The sequence below is a fragment of the Tursiops truncatus genome, chromosome 4 (assembly GCF_011762595.2).
Source record: "Tursiops truncatus isolate mTurTru1 chromosome 4, mTurTru1.mat.Y, whole genome shotgun sequence".
Taxonomy (NCBI): domain Eukaryota; kingdom Metazoa; phylum Chordata; class Mammalia; order Artiodactyla; family Delphinidae; genus Tursiops; species Tursiops truncatus.
Window position 1 is genome coordinate 138,819,827 of NC_047037.1, and position 25,908 is coordinate 138,845,734.

General features: G+C 43.5%; 1 protein-coding gene across 1 annotated transcript in view; it reads right to left on the bottom strand.

The window, feature by feature from the left end:
• Positions 1 to 7,340: 7,340 nt before the first annotated feature.
• Positions 7,341 to 25,908, bottom strand: part of LOC101316279 (cell adhesion molecule DSCAM) — a 527,322-nt gene continuing 508,754 nt past the window's right edge. Inside the window, exon 16 of the mRNA XM_073804653.1 lies at positions 7,341 to 7,499. Coding sequence (XP_073660754.1) covers positions 7,451 to 7,499 — 49 coding nt within the window. The 3' untranslated portion in view covers positions 7,341 to 7,450. The remainder of the gene's footprint in view (positions 7,500 to 25,908) is intronic.

Consider the following 25,908-nt stretch of genomic DNA (forward strand, 5'->3'; position numbering starts at 1 on the left):
GCTTCACGCTCTGGTGTGGGATCAGCTAATGACGTGCAAACGGTGACCTTTACGCTGGCGCATCTGAGGTACAGGATACACGGCAGTTTGAGAAACTCACGGTGGGTGTGGTAAGTACCAGCCACGGTGCTCTGACGGACAAGGAGAGAGGGGCCTGAGGACCTGCTGACCTTTAGGCAAGTGGCCGTGTGTGGGATGTTTGGTGCAGGCTCGTCCCCGTGCCCGCTGTGCCCGGTTACTCAGAACTGGGCTGGGAGACGGGGTCCAGGAGGGAGTCCTCCTTGGTGTCTGGCCACCTCTGCACACAGTGCACACAGTGAGGCTGCCCGGAAGGGTCTCTCGCGCCTCTCTGGCCCAGTAAATGCCGCTGACACGCCGTGCGCGCTTCCTTGGGTGCTGGGTTCCCAGGTCAACTCATTTACCCAGCATGACCATGCTCTTGTTTCCACAACCCATTCATTTTACAGGAGAGGAAACGGAGGCAGGCAGAGACTCAACAGCTTCCCCCAGGTCCCGGAGCGCGCACGGGGGCCGAGAAGCATGGGCCGCGGCACACAGGGCGTGCCGCACGGCCGGGTCCCCACTCTCAGCCACTCCCTGTGGCCGCTCGGTGGGCCTGGCATGGCGGCCGGATGCGATGCGGTTCTGCCAGCTGGTTTCCTCTTCCTGCTCTTTGATTTTCTTTCCTCTTGTCCTTCTGGCATATTGCACGGAAGTTCGGAGATTAGTGGCCAGCTGTTTGGTGATTATGGTGACTATTTTTACTTTTCGTCATCAAAAGGATCAGGGCTGAACTGGACATAGCAGGATAGTTGAATTTAAAATAAAGCAGGGGGTAACCAAGGTTTGTCACTCACATGCCAGGGAGCCCTGTGTGTGATGAGGGCTGTGAGGGGATGGGAAAAAATGGGCACAGACACAGCCCCGGACCCCAACAGGAGCCCGGCGCCTGTTCCCACCTTGGGCACCTTGTGGATGAGTTCTGGGGGCAGGATGCTTTGCTGGGGGGGGGGGGAGAGAAGAGCAAAGGGCACAGCCCCCCAAAGATGCCTGTGGTCTTCTGGGGGAGACCATCTGGTGGCAGACTTTTAGGGCCACAATCTAGAAACCGGAGCAGATGGCTTATGAAAATGAAAGAAAAATGTTTGCTCCTGTGTGGTCACTGTGCATTTGGAAAGCTGGGTAACATCGTTACCCTCAGATGGGTTAGAAATTCTCTCCTGTGAAGGAAAAGTCTGCCCTGGGTGACCATCAGACCGCTTTCCATTATATTATTCATTTATGATGTTCATTTTCCTGAACATAGATAATACAGGTCAATTGGAGTAGGTTAAAAATTCAAATGCTAATGGAAAAGTTTAAGTATAGATCTCATCAAGATCTTTTCAGATTTAGGAACTTCTACATTATGCCAAAGATTACACACACACACACACACACACACACACAGTCAGGGAAAATGCAACTCAGGGGAGGGGCTTCCACGGGGCTGTATGCAGGGCTAGTAATGAGGAGTTGACTATATCATGTGACCTCTTGGGGCCTCTGGTTTTATGCTTTTGTTTTTATCTTTAAGAAGGACCCAGGGTCTCTACGTCACGGGGGAAGTATGAGCTCCAATTACAGTGCAGGGGAAAGGTGTGCTGTGCCGATGGGACAGGGCTGTTCCCAGTGAGACACAGTGATGGAGAAGAGGACAGTTAAGAGGGAGAAGGGCAAAGTGGGACACCCTGATCTTTTTAAAGAAAGCAACACTTGACACAAAAGAATTACACCCGCTCATGAATTACCATACTAATTAGAATTGGTACCTGGTTATTGACTCATATTGGGGTTCATATTATTTGGATGAACTAATTTATCACGAACCATGAATATGAAAGCAGTCCAAACCCCTGTTCAAAATTACCCCCCCAAGGATTTTTAAAAACTACCTGTGCCCCAGAATCTACCACAAAAGCACCTCATTCTCTCTGCTGGGAGGGTATGTCCCTGACTCATCAATGTAGAGGAAGTAAAAAGGAAAATTATGAAAAAAGCCAAATTCAAAATAGCGTGCTTCATTTGTCGTTCTTTCAAGCTCCTTTTTCTTTTTTTACGGCTTAAACACAGATTTCTATCACCTACTTTTCCCGGCCCCAATGGAGTCATTAAAAAAAAAAAATATATATATATATATATATATGGGACAGTACAGTAGAAATTAGCATAACATTGTAAATCAACTATACTTCAATAAAATAATTTTTTAAAAATATATGGGGAGTAAAGAATAGTGTTCAGTTGAAATCATGAGTAAAATAATATGAAATTAATATAGAAAATAAATTCAGAAATCATTTATAGTACAAAAAGTTTTTTAAAGAAAACTTCATATTTTAAAACAAAATAGTTTTATGTATTTATTGACACCCTTCTTCATTCTTAAAGAGTCTAAGGAAGAAATCAAAATAGGGGGTGGAAATCACTTTTCCCAAGCACCTCCTCAACCTGCCAGCATCGTAGCAAAAGTCTTGGTTGGCACTTAAACGTTGCTTTGATTCAGAATCTGTCGTTTTTGCCTTGAAGAAAGACAGAGGGCTGAAAAGCAGCTCCATTCCGATGGAAATAGTGGATTTTCAAAGTGTGCCACTTCCCTAGCAATCTTAGACTAACTGCTTCTGTCAGGTCTTAAAAATTCTTTGACTTTCAGATTATAAAATACTCAGAAATTTCACCGACCTATTGTACATTTAACCTGTCCTATCAAATATATTAACCAGTTTTATCTGGTCATATTAACAATAACAAAATGCTTTTTAATGCATATTTTTCAAAGTATTTGGGGCAATTGCTAATCACAGCAGTAGTAACGATCTCTTTCTCTCTTGGCCTGCACGAGTGAGTGTGTGTGTATGTATGTGTGGTGTATCCTCAAGCTTAGCAGGTATAGTTCTTTACATGATCACTATGTGTTGTGTGTCTGTGGGAACCTCAGGGCCGCAATCTAAGAGCTGGTGCAGAAGAACCCAGTAATTCCATGAAATTCCCTGCGAATGCATACATGTCACTTCTCAGAGGTAGCAGGTCAGGAATGACTGTTCATAGGTTTCTGAGGGTTTCTTTCTCATCTTTTGGAGATTAAGTGTAGTACTTCTACATTAGGCATTAAGCACATCACCTTGGTCTTCATACAGTGAGTAAAAGTATCTTTAGAAACTGTATGCATTTCCAAGCATTCTTTTTTTTTTTTTTTTTTTTTTTTTTTTTTTGCGGTACGCGGGCCTCTCACCGCTGTGGCCTCTCCCGTTGCGGAGCACAGGCTCCGGACGCGCAGGCTCAGCGGCCATGGCTCACGGGCCCAGCCGCTCCGCGGCATGTGGGATCTTCCCGGACCGGGGCACGAACCCGCGTCCCCTGCATCGGCAGGCGGACTCTCAACCACTGCGCCACCAGGGAAGCCCAAAGCATTCTTTATTTAAAGACTTTTATGTTTTTAAATGTTCAAGTTTTTAAAGCTTTAAAGTGTGAAGTTGACTGAACGATATCAACCAGATCATCCATCGTAGAACTGAGGTGCTTACAGGTATTATTAGCACATATGAGTAAAATGTGAAAATGTGATGAAGAGTCACCACCGGACTATGGAAATGTTTCCAACAAGAACAAAAAAGGACGATTTTAGTGTAACACTGCCTTTAGGTGAGTACGTTAGGGTGTTTAATTTCATCTTATTCAAGAAGAGGATTAGAAACCAGAACAAGTATATGCAATGATCTATTACTGTATTGTGTCAGTAAAGTAGATAATTTGAAATTTTTCATTGCTCCGTATTTTACTTCTATGGGAGTTTTGAAGCTCTGTTTGCAGGGAGGAGGTGAAGGGAATCATCTGTTTAACTCTGTGCCTCCGTGGGGCTGGCTGTGCCTTACTGGGCTGGAGGTTCTGTATGCATCACTTATCCCCACTCTCACTAGGCTAGAGCATCCATCGGGGCAGATGCTGCATCCTCAGCGCCAAGCAGGAGCTCAGCACAGAGTAGCTGCTCAGGTAACACTTCTGCTTTGGGGGCGCCCAGAAGGCGAATCAGAATGTCTCCCACTGCTGGCACTATGAAAAGCGCTACCTCGACATCAAGGGAATCAGATCTGGTCCTCAGCTCTGAGACACAAGTCTGGCTGCAGATGTAAACAGCTAAGCCTGGAACTCTGCTATTTACTTAGCAAATTAAGCTGCCTTCCTTCCTTTATTCTGGCACCAATAGTGGAACCCCTGCAGCCTCTGAGGCCCAGTGTGTTCTGATTACCTGGGTGGGGAAAGTGACCGGGTTGGCAGAGCAGACCCAGGTGGTCCTGAGCAGAGGTGGGAAATGCCCTGGGGGCCTCTGTGTTTGCCCAGACTCAGAGGACCCACAGTCAGAAGAGCTGCAGGAAGCCCCAAACCAGAGGGGAGGCATCCCCGGGGGCTGGATATGGGGAGCGGGGGAGGGTGCAGATGTGGGCCACCCAAGTCCTGGGCCACAAGCAGAGAGCAGAGCCTTTCCTGTTAGGGGCTGTAGCTCAGGGTGGGCCTGTCATGCTCCTGGAGCGGGGCTCAGCCTGGCTCGGTGACGTCAGGCCTCTGTTCTGCTCAAGACACTTGGAGCCCCAATCTTGCCACTCCCTGAGCTGACCCTCTCTCGTGCCAAGTCTTGCCTCCAAACAGGAGAATTTTGTCCTACAACTTGAAAGAAAAAAAAAATCACAAAGAAACAAGAAGGAAGAGAGGGAATACAAGGAGGAAGAAAGAAAAAGGAGGGGACAAAAGTGGAGGGTTTGGGATGAAAGCGCTCCTCGTGGGAACAACACTCCTCCGCCCAAGGTGTTCTGGCTCCGGCGTTCTTCCTGAACCCCTTCTAGTTCAACTACAGGAGCTTAAGGATTTTCCCTGCTGAGTCCTATCGGGGAATAGGAGGAAGTCAGCCTTTTAGGATACACATCACGCAGAACTTTCTAGATACAGATCCAGGTTTTGGTGCTGCCTGCAGAGGCTTGACATAGATACTCATAATTAGGAAAACACATCTATTCCTAGATTCCCCAAGTGCCACCCCCTCCTATCCTTCAAATTGCTTTTTGAAGGTATATGATTTAAACAGCTGTGCACACCTGTTAAAAATGTCAGATATGAGATAACAGAAAGACGAGGGGAAAGGAGAAAAGTACCCATCGATAAAGAACTGCCCACCCTGTGCTGAATCCCACGGTAGGAGGAGGGGGTCTGCAAATTCCATGGCGCATCCTTTGGGGCAAACTCCAAGTTCTAGTTTAACCCCCTTACCTCCGTCCATGAGGTTGGCCCAGTAAATGACTCTGAACCCCTGGAGGATTCCATTCAGGGCTTCCTTGGAAAGTGTGGACCAGGACAGTGATATTCTTTCTGGTGATGTTGCTATGGCTTGGACATTTTCGGGGGGGTAGCTGGGCACTGAAATTAGATAGTTAGAATCTGTAATAACCGTGGGTGGTTTAATTAGCAAAGCAATATTGAATAAGCAACATTAGTTTAATAGTTCAAAGTACAGGAAAATAAAACATTGCTCTCAATCCCCCAAATTAAGGAAAAAAATGAGTACCATTCCTCTATGCAAATATTATGATAACTCAGTAAAATGCAATGACTTCATATGACTTCCACTGTCTCTCTTTCCAGAATAACTGCTTCACTGTTAAGCCCCAGGCTTATGGAGTTGAGAACACTTCTGATCCTACTGCATGAGTAAAAGACCATTGCTGGTCTGGCTTATTTTCCCATTACCCTTGAAAGTTACTGTTGTAAGTTACATGTACTTTATACAGTACATCTCCTCATACTGAGTAATACCTGGCATGTAAATTGAAAGCCTCACTGTTGAAAGTGCCACAAAGCAGACACGTCATCGTATTCACTGTCCCATCCCCAGCAGGGCCCCTTTCAATACTATACCATTCGTCAGAGGAAAGAGAGAAAATGGACTAGGATACAGGCTAGAAGGATATCTGAAGTATTTTTCATGTGGGTTTATGCAAACCTTAAACGTCGTGGCTGGGAGAGGGGGCAAAATAGTGACTGAATTGCAAACATCAGTGAAAGATGAACATCAACGTGCAAACCCAAAGGCCTATCTAACCATGCCTGCGAAGACTATGAAGATGGAAAGAAAAGCCTGGACTTCTGGGTTCTAGCTGTCTAAGACTTCTCTCCCTGTGAAAACGCTCAGAAATTATAGATGCAAGTCACCATGTGTGCTCTCAAACCTATGACCCAGCGGCTAGTTGCACAAGAGGCAACTGCCGTGCGAGCTTGCTGCTGGAAGCATCTATCCCCTACTCCTACAGCTGACCCTATATCTGACCTCTGCACCTAAAAGATGGCGCTTCCGGACACTAGGGTTCTCTCTCCTTTCAAGCATTGCTGGAGAATGTGAGCTCTTAGGTGGTCAAGGTGGGAGGGTACATTAATGCCTTATGGCCACTAGGGGGCGCACAGTCACCGTGAGATTTGCTCCAAGGAAGCTTGCTCATTCCTGTTCTCTGGTCTCAGAATGCTTGAAAATAAAAAGCAATCATAAAAAAAGGAGGGAAGGAAGGAAGGAAGGAAGGAAGGAAGGAAGGAAGGAAGGAAGGAAGGAAGGAAGGAAGGATGGAAGGAAGGAAGGGAAGGAAGGAAAGAAGGAAGGAAGAAAGAAAGAAAGAAAGAAAGAAAAAAGGAAAGAAAGAAAGGAAGGAAGGAAGAAAGAAAGAAAGAAAGAAAGAAAAAAGGAAAGAAAGAAAGGAAGGAAGGAAGAAAGAAAGAAAGAAAGAAAGAGAGAGAAAGAAAAAGAAAGAAAGAAAAGAAAGAAAGAAAGAAGAAAGAAAGAAGAAAGAAAGAAAGAGAAAGAAAGAAAGAAAGAAAGAAAGAAAGAAAGAAGAAAGAAAGAAAAAAGAAAAAGAAAAAAATCCTCCTTTACAGTGATTTGTGAGAAATTCTTAGAAAATCGGATTTCTACATTCAGGCCAGACTGCCGCAGTCATAGGGAGAGCTTTGGTTTCACGCGGGAAAAGCCCACCTCTTGGGCTTGATGGAGAAGGATGCTGAAGAAGGGATGGATTTGGCTTTGCAATCAAGGTCTGTCAAGGGCACCGAACCAAGGCAGCCCACGAGTTAATCAGGGCAGCTTCCCCACCGGAACCCCCAGTCCCTGCCGGCCTGGATGCCATTGTCACTGCAAAGCCCGAAGGCGGCCAGGCTCTGAGGACCCAGAGCAGCAGCTGGAACCTACCATCCTCGAGGGTGGTGGTGATGACTTCCTGAGAAGAAGGCCCCGTCCCGGCCCGGTTGCAGGCCTGCACCACCAGGCCATACTGGGTGAACTTGTTTAGGTTGCTGAGGGTGTAAATCTCACTGTCCCCCGTGGTGTCGATACTGATGATATTGAACTGGAAGTTGCCCCCAGTGCTGTACTCGCGGTAACCTATTTGATAGCCACGGATAATCCCATTTTGCAGATGTTTCTTGGGAGCCTAAACAGGAAAGAGAAGAATCACTAAAGAACACTGTTTGTGATTTGGTAAAAAACAATGTTATTTTCGGATGCTTTAAACCTGTTCGAAAGCTGGTTAATCCTACTGTATACCTATGGCCAAGCTACGAATTATACTCCGTGAATAATTTGGACGTTGAAAAGTTACCAAGTACAATGTGAGTAGCTAAACAATCAAACCAAAAAGAACACTCGAGGTGTGACAAGAGGAAAACCGGCACCTGCCCTCCTCTTAGGCAAATAAAAATGAAATTGAATAAACGTGGAAATAATCATAACAGGTGTGGCAGTAGTAATAGTAATAGTAGCAGCAAACTCATACCTAGAGGCTGCTCGTGGCCAGGTGCTCTGCCTTTACCTGCGCGAATGAGCCCAACCCTCACTGCAGCCCCGGGACACAGCACCACCAAGACCTTCATTGACACAGGAGGTCCCACAGACATGAGGGACAGGAGGGGAATCCACCACAGAGCCTGTGCTCCCAGCCCCTCCCACTCATGCTGCCAGGACAGCCGACTTCTCTAAGTGGTGGGGAAGTTTGGAAAGATGGATTGCGTCTGTGGTACCTCTGCCTACACCAACCATCACCTGGGGAGACTGATGTTCGCGTTTTCACCCAGCAAAATCTACGGAACTCTGCCACATTGTTCCAGGCACTGGGGAACAGAAGTGATTTTTTAAAAAAGGTCCCTGCCCTCATGGAGCTTATACTCTAATGGAATATTCCAGAACAAAGGTGTTTGCATGTCGAAAGCTGGATGTGAAGGGGAGTCCACCCCTGGCAGGAAGGCAAACCTCTTTCATTAAGGCCTGAGTCATTCGGGGATCATTTTATGGTGATTTAAGATGGGCAAGGTGAGGCTAGAGTTACGGGTCAAAAACAGAACAGTTTTTGCTGACACGTTGGACTTTTTAAGAATCCAGACTTTTTTCAAGTATGTTTTAAGAACAGCATCAAAGTGATGCTCTAAAGTAATAAAGGTGTGGTAGGCTTTCAGGCAATCAACGGCTGTGTGTGTGTGTGTGTGTTGAGTGTGTGTATTTGTATTATGTCTGTGTGTGCATATGTGTGAGCAGGTATGTGTATGTATGTGCATGTGTATGTGTACATGTGTATTTCAGTACAAACCGTGGATTAAGGTCTCTTGGGGCTCTGAAAAGCTTTCTGAAAATGCTTACAATCCCATTGGAGAGAGGACATACGCACTCAGGAAACTGCAGAGAAATCTGAAGTGTTCAGGTGTGTGGTACTGGACCGTGAAGGCCAGCAGGCTTCTCAAAGTGGCAAAATGAGTGTGGCCTGAAGCAGTCAGAAGATGCTGACCGCAGGCGGGGCTGGAGGGATGGCCAGGGTTCCAGAAGGGGAGGGAGGGTGTGGGGTGGGAGAGACAGAGCAGCTGGAATGGATTGGGGGGGGCTGCTGAATGCCCAGGGGTGAGGAATGGCAGACAGAGAGGATGTGCCCAGGATGGGGGTGGGGTGAGGCTGGACCACCAGCAGGAAGAAGGCAGAAGAAGGTCAGGACAGACAGCGCCATGAACGAATTCAGCAGACGCCTGTGGATTGCTTACCACGCCAGCCCCCCGCGTCATGAATGTCGCCAGCTGTCTTTGGGTGTTTGTCTGAGTTATACGAGAGCAGTAAAATCACATTTCTTTTCTCAGGCGAGTTTCCTCATTTGTGGTTTTCTTGGATGCCACTGCCTTTCTCAACAACTCGTCTGATTTCAGGCATTTACATGGTGCTAATAGGTATCAAAGAAACAGCCTGGAAACCATTACTTCTTCAGTCAAGTTGGCAGTCAGACGTTGACACAAAAGCACACCCCTTTCTTATTATAAGCAAGTGTCTATGCGCTCCTGCTTTTGCATTGGCGAACTACAACTTTTCACTCTGATTTAAAATTGGATCCAAAGATTTCAGATGTCGAGAATTCCATTACCTGGAATTTGTTTTACCTAAACCACTGAATTGCATTTGTATCATTGGACTAATTAGCAAAATCAATTTCCCTCCAAAAGCCATGGATAAGTCAAATATAAAACAAAGACATTTCTCCTATTTCACAAAGTTTTTTTAATGTTTAATATGGTCACCCAAATATAAAGGACTGTTTAAGTTTAAAAAACATTCTAATTTTTCAACGGGCTCCCTGTGACAATTTAAGTCTCCCTAAGGTGCCAAGTCAGGATCCCAGGAGAGGAGCTATGGAGTCTGATCAGGTAGGGGGTGTAGGGAGTGGAGGCAAATGCCCACGAGAAAATGTTCACTCACAGCACCCAATTCAGCTGAATCTTCTACAAGCAGAGGGACCTGCTGGCTGACATTTCCCTTCCTGGGTTTGGGGGGATTAATCATGCCCGTGATTTGGTTGCACAGATAGGTGGGTAGAGAAATCTTCCTTTTTTCACTTTCTGAGGGTGAAAACACATTCTAACTGCTTAAATAGGATAGGCAACACAGTGGTTTTTGTCCTGTTCAGTTTAAATATTTTGTACAAAAGAAATAGAACATTCTTTACAGTTTTCTTAGAACTAAATTTTAGTCCTGCTAATTCTGGAGTGACACAAAGGTTATTTTTGTTTATTAGACTCGTCTGCAAAATATTTTGTAGAAAATTATTTTAGTGTTTTTTTGTAATAATAAAAGTATACAGCCACCATTCCCATGTAATCACTATTCAAATTCTGATATGTTTTTTTCTCTAAGTGAAATTGAAGTTTGTTTTTGGTTTTCACATGGTTGTCTTCATACTCTACAATTTAGTGACTGATTATTTTTATTTAATATGCTATTATGATCATACTTTCATGTTTACTTCTAGTTTTTAAAAATCATATTCCATGTTTTATTGACTCATTTTTCCAACAATTTTGTTTGGGATATTGTTTTGTAACTTATTTCCTACCACAGATGAACCTCTGTGATACAGTGCATCTGTTTTTAAGTTTGTTTATTGGACTGAAGTCCCAGAAGTGGGACTTATTGGGTATCTTATTTCAAAAAGGTTGTGTTTCAGTTGACTGTTAATGAGATAGGATTTTTTAGTTATTATTCTTTTAGATGTGAAATCCAATATGGTAATGCAAGGGACTGTGTTTATCACAAGAAACAAAGAAGAGAGCTCTCCTCCAGTTTTCTTAATATTCTGATTTTGAAGAGATATGTATGAATAGAGTGGTGAGTTATTTGAAGGTAGCAGTGGTTTCACACATTTCTTTCCAGGGCTCTAATACAATCGCTAGTTATCATGCAGAATGAATTGTTGCACCTGAGAAAGAAGCGATGGATTTTTCTTACAAACGAAATATGCACTTTTGATTTCACAGCATGCGGGCCCTAAGAGGTTTTGAAAACCATCTAAAAAGGATTGTGTTGGGGGAGAAATGGGGAGTGACTACTAATGGGTATGGGCTTTGTTGTGAGTGATGAAAATAATCTAAAATTAGATTCTGGTGATGGCTGCACATCTCTGTAAACATACAAAACAACATGGAATCGTACACTTAAAACAGCAAATGTGATGGTATGTTAATTTCATCCCAATAAAGCTGTTTTCATAAAAGTTAGTGTGCTGAAATCATCTCTCGGTTATTTCTCTTTCTAATTCAGTTACAACAGTAGCTTCCTTCACCACAACCACGGTGAACACCACCAATCAATACTCACCACCTCTACCACCACATCTTCACCATTACCATCACCGCTACCTACATGCACACCGTCCCCCCTTACCACCTCCACTACCTCATGCCCCCAAGACAACCATCCCTGTACATCACTGCCACCAACTCCATCACCTGCATCATCACCATCATCACCACCACCTCCATCACCTGCATCATCACCATCATCACCACCACCTTCATCACCTGCATCATCACCATCATCACCATCACCTCTATCACCAGCATCATCACCATCATCCACACCACCTCCACCATCACCAGCATCATCACCGTCATCACCACCAGCTCCATCACCATCATCACCACCACCTCCATCACCATCATCATCACCACCTTCATCACTGCCACCACCTCCATCACCAGCATCATCACCATCATCACGACCACCTCTATCACCAGCATCATCACCATCATCACCACCACCACCATCACCTGCATCATCACCATCATCACCACCAGCTCCATCACCATCATCATCACCACCTTCATCACCACCACCTCCATCACCTGCATCATTACCATCATCACCACCACCTCCGTCACCTGCATCATCACCATCATCACCACCACCTCCATCACCAGCGTCATCACCATCATCACCACCAGCTCCATCACCATCATCATCACCACCTTCATCACTGCCACCACCTCCATCACCTGCATCATCACCATCATCACCACCAGCTCCATCACCATCATCACCATTACCTCCATCACCATCATCACCACCACCTCCATCACCAGCATCATCACCATCATCACTACCACCTGCATCACCTACATCATCACCAACATCACCACCACCTCCATCACCAGTATCATCACCATCATCACCACCACCACCATTACCCTATACCACGGCCACCTCTCCCACCTTTACCACCATCCTTATCACCTCCTCCATCAATAAATCACTGCCATGCCTCCAATACATCCACCACCATCACCACTGACATAAACATCACCCTAAGTATCACTATTACCACCATCACCTCCAACACTAACTCAGGGCCAAAATCACTACCACCAGTTACTACTATCCCTCTACCACTTCCACCACCTCCATCACCTTCACCTGTTGAGCACTTGCTTTTCCCAATCAGTGTAATAGGTGAGATGTATATCTCCCCATTTATCTTCACAACAACCCCAAGAAGTCTCATTATCCTTCTTTACAGATGAAGAAGGTAAGTGTAGAGTTGCAATTCTAACCCAGGTTTTTCCAAGAAATGTTTTTTAGTTTTAGTTTTTAGTTTCCACCACTCACAGAGCCCCAGATAACTTTTCTCCTTTTTGAAGCACTTGCTAATTAGGTTTGTAAAGTTACACTAAGCAAAATATTTTTAATCAAAGAAAAATCTAGCAAATCACATGAAGAGAAAGTATTGTTTTCATGCACAAAAGTAAGCAAAAATTCTAACTGTAACAGGCAAAGTTTAAGTTCTACTATTCATTTGTAGGTTGAATAGTCAGATGTAAATTTAGGAATGTGTTAACATTAAAGAAATTCTTGAGGACATATTAGAAAACAGATCTCTTTTTAAAATCCATAAGTGCAGGGATTTCGTACACCAAGTGCAGGGAATTTAAGGGCTGTGGTGCAAGTTCCAACTTTTTTTGAAGTGACTCTGGGGACCTCTCTGAGTTACATGAACAACAAGCCAGCAGGGGACGTGGGTATGGACCAGTGGAAACACTTCAATCCATTTGTCTGGTAGTGGGCTTCATATCACCCGAAGACAAGTTAGTACGTAATACCCCTTACTTTAAAAGTTGTTTTGGAGGATACATTTCTGCTTGGAGCATGTGTCTACTTGGAATAAAGGGAAACGGTTGGCTGATGCACAAAGAAAGAACATCCAGGTGGGAAGGCAGTTGAGGCTATATCAATAGCCTCAAAGAACAACTGATTAAGTGGGTCAAAAATAATTGTTTGCTTTCATGAAACTAAGAGATTGGAGTTAATGGTGGGGTAGGACGAAACGTAGAAGAAGGAATCAGGTAGGGGTCTTTAAACACATTTTGAATCTGGGTTGCAAGATATTGGAGAAGACAAGTATCCTAAGAAGCCACTTTGATCATGCCCTCCCTCTCCCCAAATCTCAACAATGCCTGTTGTAAGATTTGAGCCCTACAGGAGTCTTTCCAGACTAATGTCTCCTGGATGTCCCTCCACCTAGAATTCTCTTTGACTGCTTGATTAAGCATGGGGATTCCAACTCTCTTACACTTTCTCATCTCATGAAAGCCCCAGTCAGAGAATGCACTTCTTCCTTTTTTCCACTATCGATACATGACTCCCTCCATGGCCAGCTCCACTTCCAACTCATTGGGGAGCCTCCTTTGACGATCTCCATCCAAGGAGTCCTCTCCTTCCTCTGGTCTCCACTGGCACTCACCCAACCACCATCAGCTCAGCAAGAATTGGCCACTTCCATCTCCTCTATGGTCACCATTAACATATCAAATGTCTGGTCTCCAAGAACTTGACTGCAAGCGCCAAGAGCACAAGAGTTCCTAAAAAAATGTTTGAAATCTGACCCACTGCCCTGTCCAAATCAAGACCTCAGCACAGTGGACATTCTCAAAAAATTTATTGTAGATAAAGAAGACAATGGTTCTGAGCATTTATGAGGTGTAAAAAAGTGATGGGTAAGAATGACCTAAGATTTATATCTTACTGAATGAAGATCTAATGGGCAGGGTATAAAGACAGAAGAGATGCCTGGACTCCAGACCCAGGATGCAGCTGTTGATCAGAGGCCTGGGTCAGTCAGTTCAGAGGGAGCTCTCAGGCAGTGTGCCCCAGCCTGGACGTGAGGGTTCAAGTTGAGAGCTGGCTTCCGTGCTGTCATGTAGCATGGCGGCCAACCTATCAAGATGGGAGATTTAGGCAGCATTGGGAGGGGTCCATTTCATTTCCCAGACCCCATCAGGGAGGAAAATAGCTTCTGAAGAGCTATTTTATCTGGACAATGTTGTCCATTTTTGTTTCCTGCTTAAAACAAGGATTCCAGAGTTTATTCACTTGTCATCCAGCCAGTGGGTCACACATGCTTACAATAAGGATCATTGAAGACCGACCAACAGATTTATAGCAAACCTCTCCTGGCAACCAGCCCTCTTAATACATATTAGAGGAAGATGTTGGAAAGTAAGTGATTGGGGGAAAGCAAAAAAGCTAAAGTGAAGAAGGGCTCCCTTCACTCCATAGTCAAGAATTCAACAATCTGGATGTTGAATGCAGGATGATGCTGTCATTTACAGATGACTTTGATGTGTGAGTGCTCTGGTTTTACCTTTTCTCAAAGCCCTTTGAATGCCCTACTATTCTAAGAGAAGGCCTTAGCTATCCACTGTTGTGTTTTTCTTGTGAGGATTCGTTGTTTTCCCATGTTGAAGTTTCCTCTTCCTTTCCTTTGCCTTTGCATCCAGGAATGATCCAGATTTCTTTTCATTTGTCTCATTTATCTGCTGTCTGTGGCCCTCTCTTTCTCCCCTTCCAGCCCTTTGTTTTTTCTCCTGTGGTTTCCCTAAACAGCTTTCTTTCACATCTGCTGAGGAGCCCTTTCTCCAGCCTCCAAATCCCCCCCAACCCTCACTTTCTTTAAGAAACCGTCTCTTTTGATCTCCATGACAACAGGAGCCCCGTGTCAATTTCCTTGTGTGGTTTGCAAGTGCCTGCATTTGACGTGTCCGCCCGAATCAGCCTGTGAGCCACCTGTGGCAGGTTCTCCGCTCTTTATAGGGAGGGTAGAAACAGGGATGAGCAAATGCTCAGGGCACCAGTGTGGCTGCGAGTGATTAGAACAGGCACCTCATCTTCAGAAGACCACCAGCCAGGTCCTTTTTCTGGCATGCTCCCCTCCCCCTCCCCACTGCTGGCGGGCGGACTTTCCTCAATGGCAGGGTCCATCCGCTGACCTGGAGAGCCCAAGGCGTCCACTGCAGAATCCTGCATTCTGGGAACACTGCGTCACTCCGACGTGTGGAGTAATTCAGTTGAAAAATGATTTGAAACGTTTCCTTTTAGATTCCTCCAAATTCACTTAAAATGTAGTCTGTCCTCATTTCCCTTTTATTACAGGGGTGGGGGACTGTCTTTTTCATCTCTGTGTGCTTCCTCCAGCCCCTTTCCCTGCTCCCCAATATAAACAGCATGAGCTCCATAACTTGTTCAGTGAACGGATGCATTAACTGTAACAGCCAGCAGCTGGTGCCTCTTCTGTACAAGGCATCGCGTGCAGGGAAGATGTGCAGTGAATCCGTGAGTAAAGTGGAAAGTGATGATGGCAGTGGTGAAGATTTGCACAAGGGGCTGTGGAAGGGAAAAGGAAGAGATGTCTTTTCCAAATGGGTGCAGGAGGACTCCCAGAGAAGGGGGGCAATGTTATAGGAAAGTAATCAGTGGACCTGGCTGCAGGTGGTGAGGGAATAAGAGATGGCTCAGGAATGGAGAGCAGCTCCAGTGACCCTTCAGGGAGGTATATGGGGTGACTGGGTAGTGGTGGCGTGAGTGCAGGAAACCTAGGGAAATGCTGGGGCCCCACCCAGACCTGCTGACTCAGAAACACACGCTGGCTGCAGGGAGGGCGTGCTGGTCTGTGTTTTAACAAGCCCTCCCTGGGATGCTGAGCAAGCTCCAGTCTGAGAACCACTGCGGTTGTCACTCAAAGTCATTAAAAGGTTTAGGACTGGCCTCACTCGGGATGGACTTTTGTTAAAAAGCAACGGCTGCACATTCCTCAATTTTTCAGGTCACCAATAACCCATTTTCCTGGTCTCTGCAGAACAGAAGGGATTGAACGCAAATAGGACCGTAAGCCCTCTGTGGTCCGGGAGTCACACAGCAACAAAGGGACCTCTTCACAGGGGGGCCGGGGTGGAGGGGAAACAGCTGCCTTGCTGGACAGAGCCCTGCTTGGGCTCCCCAGTCCCCGTGGATGGACAGCACAGCCTTTCTGGATGAATGGACCGTGGGTTCTCAGGGAGAGATGGCAGACAGAGGAGGAGTCTTACATCATTGCCTCAAAGCACATTTTCCTTCCTGTCTCTCTCCTTGGGTTGGCCCTCCATGGCCACTCTGCCATCCACAGGGGCTCTAAGCTCATTCTCGGCATTGTAGGTCTCCTACAAGGGATACGTGTGGCCATGTGGCTCCCCCCTCAATGCTATTGTTCGTCAAGGGACAGGTAAAGAGCCAAGGGGCCACGTGGTGTGAAATAAAAAGTGGACATGTGATCTGATGATGAGACATGCTTAAGTTACGATGAATGACAAAGTGCTTGAAGTGTGTACTATCTGGAGAGGCCAAGAACTTGGAATTGGAGCTGGATGGTCACCATAGTCTAGTCAGACTTGGCGGAGGAGATGGTGACCAAGGGTGTGCGTTGGCTTGGAACACAAATGCAGAATTTTAGAAACATTTTGGAGAATATTGTGGGATGAACTTAAGGCTAACTTCTGTACAATAGGGTGCCATTTTTTCAATTTCTAAACTGTAGGGTAGCTCCCATTTCATTCACTCATTCACTCATTCATTCATTCATCCCACCAACAAACATTTGTTGAGTAGCTACTCTTGTTAAAACCCTCCTTTTCTGAATTTTTCTGTCCTTTGCAAATCCCATTCTCTGGTAGCCACATAGAGCATTTCTCACCAGCCGTAAAGGCTTATCCAGTGGTTTCTGCTGACGCCCTAACAAAGGAATTCACAGAACATATGCAGACTAGGATTGGGTTTACCTATCAGCTCTGAGGTCTCTAGGGACATCCCCCACCTAACATCAGGGCCTCTAGATGCTGTGCATCCTTCTTAAGGTCCTACGTCCAACTCAGGTAGCTGGTAAGGAGGGCACGGTGGCTTCTGAAGCTCAGAGAAGCTAGAGAAGACTTCTGAGAAGGAGACTTTGCCAGAAGGGTGATGGCTCAGTGTGCCAGAGCTTGGGAGTGGAATCAGTCAGAAGTGGCAAGGAGGGGAGGTGCCCTGGGCTCAGAGCAGGGGAAGAGCAGGGAGGGGGTGAGGAGGGGGGCTGTGGAAGTTTCCATGGGCCAACAAGGGGTGTAGCCAAGGCCCAGCCAGGAAAGAATCCACCTAGAGACTCTGAGGTTCTGGGAGGCTGGTACGGTACCTCTGAGCCTGCAGGTAACGGGAATTTAGGGAAAACAGGGTTTTGGTTTTGATGCCAAGAGGCAGTGTGTACTAGTCTGTGCGTATGAAGGCTGGGGTCCCAGCTATTTAGTGGCAGCTGAGTCCCAAAGGACTTGGCTTCCCCCATGCAGAAAGGGGTATCCAGCCGAGAGGAACTCCCCTGCAGGGAAGGGATGCCCCCGTGGATGACAGAGTGGCTGTGGAGGGCCAGATGGACCCATCAATAGGCCACAGAGATTTAGGGGGCCACATCTGACCCAGATCTGCTAAGCTAGTGCAAGAGGCAGGGAAGAGTCCCATAGTGCTTTAAATCTCTGCCCAGAGGGCCAATGAACAGGCAGCTATTGTGACGAGTTTCAATTGTATGTGGCTGCTTCTTTTGGTATCATCTTGGTTTATTAAACATGGTTGACAAACTGTGGTCCTTTAGCCACTTGTTTTTATATGGCTCTTAGCGAAGAATGTACATATTTTTAAATGACTGCAAAAAATCAAAAGGGGAAGAATAGTGTGTGACATGTGAAAATTATATGGGCTTCAAATGTCAGTGGGGCTGAGTCAGGTTTTACTGGAGCCCAGCTGCACTCACCCAGCTGCGTATCTGCCGTGTCTGCTTCTGAGCTACAGAGGCAGAGTTGAGGGGCTGTGACAGAGACCTCATGGCCCAAAGTCTAGATTATTTGCTTTCTGGCCCTTGACAGGAACAGGTTGTAGACTCCTGTAGGACACAGTGTTGTGGACAGAAACCGTCTGCAGGGTGAGATCCACTCTGTGGGCTGGAGGTTAAAGGCAGGGAGGGATGTGGGGAGATTATCAACGATGGAAGGAGAAACACCTCCGAGAGAGGGGGTGTTGGAGAAAGGCCAGGGTTTGGACCAAAGGAGAGTCAGTGACCCTCCCTGCTGGGATGTCAAAGTTCTAGCCTGTGTTCTATCAGAAGACAAAGAATGCCTGCATCCACAGTGGACCTTTGGTCCGGGATATGGTACCTGCCACCTACACCTCAGTGATGGTCCTAAGCATAAGCATAGGATGGCATTGCTTCTGCAGAGCTAAGTAGAGTCTCTTGTCTGTTCTTGGGTCATGAAAGGCTTTGGCCTCAATTAAAGGCATCAACACTCATGAATGGGTTATGGAGGAAAAGAACATTGAAAAGCATCTAATAGGCTACTCTGCCCTGTCAGGAACATGCTAGAAGCATTTGGACAAGGGGCCCCCCCAAGGAAAGCTCTGGTCTGAAGTGGGGGGATGGGCCTGACACATTCCCAGGAGCAAGGAGAGCCAGTGATTCTGTCCAGACCCCCGGGAGTGACACCACACTTTCCCTGCGTCGTATTTTCCTTCTTTGCGAATTCTCACTTCTAGGAGTCATTGAGAATGCCTCCAGAATTCTTCTGTTATTTATATAAAGACAGGGCTTATTCCCACTTTAGACTGTGACAGGGAGGGAAAATGAGAATGAAAATATACTTTTAAAAAGTAGCATTATTCTATTTCCTGTATTTCTGTGATTCCTCAAAGCACAAAAAACATTTATGTTTGGACTCAACATTTTCAAAAGAATGTACCAATGGAAGGACTCCATCACAGGGACTGAAAGGATGTAAAATCAGTTTTCAAAAATTTTAATACGAAGAGGAGATTGACCTTTAAAAAAACTGTGGAAGGTTACCTAGAAATAGAGTTAGTTGGTTACATCTTAGTGCATTAAATTAAATATATTTGTATTAGTGAAATGAATCCAAAAGCATATGTTGTATTTTTCTGTCCTACCCCATGTAACCGTGAAAATGGAATGTGGAAATTAGATGCCCAGAGTCTCCCAAGGCAGCTGACTCCTGCTTTCCTGGCTGGAGTTCTTCCTGCAACAGACCCAGAAGAACTTGGTCCAGCCTATTTTAAATGATAAAAGTAACATCGCATTTCTTCCCTTATCTTAGGAGACATGTCCATATTGGACAGATGTTTTCCTTTTATTCTTTGATTTTTCATTCTAACACCTGTGCCCCATTTACTAATTTATCTACCCTATTTGATTTCTCTGATAAGATGGGAAATGTCATCAGCAAGATGGCTTAATGATGGCTTTCTAAGAAAATTAAGCACATTAGTAAATCAATGAAGGTAGAACATACCCTCACACCATATACAAAAATACTCAAAATGGCTTTAAGACTTAAACATAAGACATGATATCATAACACTCCTAGAAGAGAACATAGGCAAAATATTCTCCAACATAAATCACAGCAATGTTTTCTTAGGTCAGTCTGCCAAGGCAATAGAAATAAAAGCAAAAATAAACAAATGGGACTTAATCAAACTTACAAGCTTTTGAACAGCAAGGGAAATGAAAAGACAACCTACAGGATGGGAGAAAATATTTGCAAACAATGTGACCAACAAGGGCTTAATTTTCAAAATATACAAGCAGCTCAAACAACTCAACAACAACAAAAAAACAAACAACCTAATCGAAAAATGGGCAGAAAAACTAAATACATATTTCTCTAAAGAAGACATACAGATGGCCAACAGGCACATGCTTAACGTTGCTAATTATTAGAGAAATGCAAATCAAAACTACAGTGAGATAGTACCTCACACTGGTCAGAATGGCCATCATTAAAATGTCTACAAACAACAGATTGTGGAGAGGGAGAAAAGGGAACCCTCCTACACTGTTGGTAGAAACATAAGTGGGTGCAGCCACTGTGCAAAACAGCATGGAGGTTCCTCAAAAACCTAAAAATAGAGCTACCATATGATCCAGCAATCCCACTCCTGCGCATATATCTGGTCAAAACTATAATTCAAAAAGATACATGTGCTATAATTCAAAAAGATACATGTTCATAGCAGCACTATTCACAATAGCCAAGATGAAAGCAACCTAAATTTTCATCAACAGATGAATAGATAAAGCAGATGTGGTACATTTACACAACGGAATATTACTCACCCATAAAAAAGAACAGAATAATCCCATTTGCAGCAACATGGATGGAACTAGAGATTACCATACTAAGTGAAGTAAGTCAGACAAAGACAAATATCATATGATATCACTTATATGTGGAATCTAAAATATGACACAAATGAATTTATCTGTGAAACAGAAACAGACTCACAGACATAAAGAATGGGCTTGTCGTTGCCAAGGGGGATGAGGGGAGGGGAAGGAAGGACTGGGAGTTGGGATTAGCAGATTCAAACGATTATATATAGAAGGAATAAACAACAATGTCCTACTGCATGGCCTAGGAAACTATATCCAATATCCTGTGATAAATCATAATGGAAAAGAATATATTAAAAAAGCATATATATGTATAACTGAATCACCCTGCTGTACAGCAGAAATTAAGACAAAATGTAAATCAGCTTCAATAAAAAATGAATAAAAAAAGAGAATTAAGCACATTAAATAGTGAGTATTCATTTATCCACTCACTCTACGGGTGCCTTTCAATTCACTGATAATACAGAAGGGCCATATTCACTTTAGTTTGCTCTTCTCATTTGTTCTTTGTGAAAAGTAGGGCTAGTATTTTATGAGAACCAGTAAAACTACATATGAGCCAGTCTTTTGAATACTTTTATTAAAATTACTACCTATCCATCTATCATTTAGATTATTTAAAATAAAAACTTTATTGATTAATTTTTTGGCTGGGCAGAGTTCATGATATTTACATTTACTGGGAGGTATCTGTTATCGGAAAGGACTGTGCTGTCCAGAGCCATCAGAGGGGCCAGCATCCAGGGTAGAGAGAAGAATCGGGGCTGTTACTCACTGAACCAAACTCATATCCTAAAATGCTCTCCCAGTCTCCATCCTCCGTGGCTGTCAAGACAGTGCTGGGAGATGAGTACAGACAAGGCTATGCTGTTACCATGGCTACTGTTTGTCTGTGACTTAATGAAAAGGACACTCAGATCGGACCTAGTGGAAGGATTCGAGCTTCAGCAATGACAAACCAAGTTACTTGCTCAAGATCATTTTTACTAAATGTAGAGGGGAGAGTATTATCTAGTTATGTTGAAGTCTAATCCAGCACTTTCTGTCCTGTATCAGAGCATCCTTATTATATGTAATTTACTTGCTGTAGATGCATTTAAATTATGGTAATCCTACTTTATGCATAATGTAATGAAATACTGTCAAGTTATGCTTTTTCATATACTCTTTATTTTCACTGCAAGTGTTATATATTCATAAATGTATGACACTAAGTTTTCATGGCTAAATTATGCATAGTGTAATCGTCAATAGACAATTAAATAAATTTTAATATTATCCTGACCATAAGCAATTTTTACCTTAATGTCCCAACTTTAGAAGCCAATCCACTTGTTAGATGTGGTGTTCATGTACTAAATAAAGACCTATGGCTGGTCACCAGTAAATGTCCAAAATGCTCTTTTAGTTCCAACCTCATGATTCCTACTCACTATTCTTGTTTGCATTTCTGATAATACGTTCCATCAGTCAAGGAAAAAATACCATCCTTACCTACTAACTTATTGTAACCTAACAGTTCATAACTTGTTTATTTATTTATTTAACATCTTTATTGAAGTATAATTGCTTTACAATGTTGTGTTAGTTTCTGCTGTATAACAAAGTGAATCAGCTATCCCTATACATATATCCCCCTATGCCCTCCCTCTTGCATCTCCCTCCCACCCTCTCTATCCCACCCCTCTAGGTGGTCACAAAGCACCTAGCTGATCTCCCTGTGCTATGCGGCTGCTTCCCACCAGCTACTTTACATTTGGTAGTGTATATATGTCAATGCCATTCTCTCACTTTGTCCCAGCTTACCCTTCCCCCTCCCCCATCCTCAAGGTTATTCTCTACGTCTGCGTCTTTATTCCTGCCCTGCCCCTAGGTTATTCCAAATCATGTTTTCTTTTTAGATTCCATATATATGTGTTAGCATATGGTATTTGTTTTTCTCTTTCTGACTTACTTCACTGTGTATGACAGACTGTAGGTCCATCCACCTCACTACAAATAACTCAATTCCATTTCTTTTTATGGCTGAGTAATGTTCCATTGTATATAAGTGCCACATCTTCTTTACCCATTCATCTGTCAATGGACACTTAGGTTGCTTTCATGCCCTGGCTATTGTAAATAGTGCTGCAATGAACACTGTGGTACATGACTCTTTGAATTATGGTTTTCTCAGGGTTATATGCCCAGTAGTGGGATTGCTGGGTCATATGGTAGTTCTGTTTGTAGTTTTTTAAGGAACCTCCATACTGTTCTCCATAGTGGCTGAACCAATTCACATTCCCACCAGCAGTGCAAGAGTGTTCCCTTTTCTCCACACCCTCTCCAGCATTTATTGTTTGTAGATTTTTTGATGATGGCCATTCTAACCTGTGTGAGCGGATACCTCATTGTAGTTTTGATTTGCATTTCTCTAATGATTAGTGATGTTGAGCATCCTTTCATGTGTTTGTTGGCAGTCTGTATATCTTCTTTGGAGAAATGTCTATTTAGGTCTTCTGCCCATTTTTGGATTGGGTTGTTTGTTTTTTTGATATTGAGCTGCATGAGCTGCTTGTATATTTTGGGGATTAATCCTTTGTCAGTTGCTTCGTTTGAAAATATTTTCTTCCATCCTGAGTGTTGTCTTTTTGTCTTGTTTATGTTTTCCTTTGCTGCGCAAAAGCCTTTAAGTTTCATTAGGTCCCATTTGTTTATTTTTGTTTTTATTTCCATTTCTCTAGGAGGTGAGTCAAAATGGATTTTGCTGTGATTTATGTCATAGAATGTTCTGCCTATGTTTTCCTCTAACAGTTTTATAGTGTCTGGCATTACATTTAGGACTTTAATCCATTTTAAGTTTATTTTTGTGTATGGTGTTAGGGAGTGTTCTAATTTCAATCTTTTACATGTAGCTGTCCAGTTTTCCCAGCACCACTTACTGAAGAGGCTGTCTTTTCTCCATTGTATATTATATAATATTGTATTATATAATATTGTATACAATTATATAATATTGTATATCCTTGTCTCCTTTATCAAAGATAAGGTGACCATATGTGCGTGGGTTTATCTCTGGGCTTTCTATCCTGTTCCATTGATCTATATTTCTGTTTTTGTGCCAGTACCGTACTGTCTTGATTACTGTAGCTCTGTAATATAGTCTGAAGTCTGGGAGCCTGATGCCTCCAGCTCCATTTTTGTTTCTCAAGATAGCTTTGGCTATTTGGGGTCTTTTGTATTTCCACACAAATTGTGAAATTTTTTGTTCTACTTCTGTGAAAAATGCCATTAGTAGTTTGAGAGGGATTGCATTGAATCTGTAGATTGCTTTGGGTAGTAGAGTCATTTTCACAATGTTGATTCTTCCAATCCAAGAACATGGTATATCTCTCCATCTATTTCTATCATCTTTAATTTCTTTCATCAGTGTCTTATAGTTTTCTGCATACAGGTCTTTTGTCTCCTTAGGTAGGTATATTCCTAGGTATTTTACTCTTTTTGTTGCAAAGGTAAATGGGAGTGTTTCCTTAATTTCTCTTTCAGATTTTTCATCATTAGTGTATAGGAATGCAAGAGATTTCTGTGCATTAATTTTGAATCCTGCTGCTTTACCAAATTCATTGATTAGCTCTAGTAGTTTTCTGGTAGCATCTTTAGGATTCTCTATGTATAGTATCATGTCATCTGCAAACAGTGGCAGTTTTACTTCTTCTTTTCCGATTTGCATTCCTTTTCTTTTTCTTCTCTGATTGCTGTGGCTAAAACTTCCAAAACTATGTTTAATAAGAGTGGTGAGAGTGGGCAACCTTGTCTTGTTCCTGATCTTAGAGGAAATGGTTTAAGTTTTTCACCATTGAGAATGATGTTGGCTGTGGGTTTGTCATATACGGCCTTTATTATGTTGAGCTAAGTCTCCCTATGCCTACTTTCTGGAGAGTTTTTATCATAAATGGGTGTTGAATCTTGTTGAAAGCTTTCTTATATCTATTGAGATTATCATATGTTTTTTCTCCTTCAATTTGTTAATATGGTGTATCACATTGATTGGTTTGCATATATTGAAGAATCCTTGCATCCCTGGGATAAACCCTACTTGATCATGGTGTATGTTCCTTTTAATGTGCTGTTGGATTCTGTTTGCTAGTATTTTGTTGAAGATTTTTGCATCTATGTTCATCAGTGATATTGGCCTGTAATTTTCTTTTTTTGTGACATCTTTGTGTGGTTTTGGTATCAGGGTGATGGTGGCCTCGTAGAATGAGTTTGGGAGTGTTCCTCCGTCTGCTATATTTTGGAAGAGTTTGAGAAGGATAGGTGTTAGCTCTGCTCTAAATGTTTGATAGAATTTACCTGTGAATTCATCTGGTCCTGGGCTTTTGTTTTTTGGAAGATTTCTAATCACAGTTTCGATTTCAGTGCTTGTGATTGGTCTGTTTATATTTTCTATTTCTTCCTGGTTCAGTCTCAGAAGGTTGTGCTTTTCTAAGAATTTGTCCATTTCTTCCAGGTTGTCCATTTTATTGGCCTATAGCTGCTTGCAGTTCATAACTTGTTTATAACCTAACTGTTCTAAAACAGAATAGGGATAGTGTCTGTCCTCAGGTATCTTGTATTATGCCAGGTTCATCCAGGCTCCATGTGAAGCTTTCAGGAGAAACCATCTGAAAGGACTGCAGGCTGATGAATGGAGCTGACCTTGCTCTGAGTCCTTAGTTGAAGTTCAATTTATGTCTTGTCCGGATGAATTAGCTGAGAGGTCCAGCCTTTTCCCTGGGATGGAATGGAGACAACCCTTCTAGGCTGAGTCTCAGTTAACTTGTCTTCCCAGAATGCCCAGGTGTGAGCCTGCATCCCACACTCTTTGTGGCTCAGCAGCCTTTGGAAAGCTGGCCAGCAGCTTCTTGCTGCCCTTTGAGGCTGGGAACTAAGAGGACTGCCTGCTTACGTTGGGAGGCCAGCCAGGACCTTTAGAGCATGCAGATTGGCAGCTCTGCTCTGGGACAGAGAACTGGGGTCCTAGGAAAAGGCCAATTACATGGCTAAACCAAAAGGGTTAATCTGATGGAGAGGTGCAGAGAGAGGCAGAACATATTCCAAAGAAGCAAATAAGAAATGAATGGTTTTATGAAAGGGATCTGTATATTTTATACATGTGCAAAAAAGTAAGATGGTAATATAGTCATGTAGGGCTTTTTAAGGTGTCCAGAGGTTTCCAAAGGAAAGGTACCCCCTCTTTATATGCATATTTTAACATGAAGGTGAACAATGAGTGGTCCATATATTTATATAACAAATATTGACTGCACTTCTACTGAGAATATAACAAACAAACAAAATATGCCCTCTACCCTCATAGAGCTTACAGTCTAGTCAACTGTAAGAAGTTAAGAGAGAATAATCCTACTCCCTGTGGATGACCAAGAAGTTTTGAAGTCAGTTTGGATTTTTCTTCTCTCACTGTAGGGAAAAGAGGTAAGACTTGTTAATATGAAAACGGCTGACAGTGCCTTATCTATTTGTCAGGCATACTAGTCAACAGGATTCT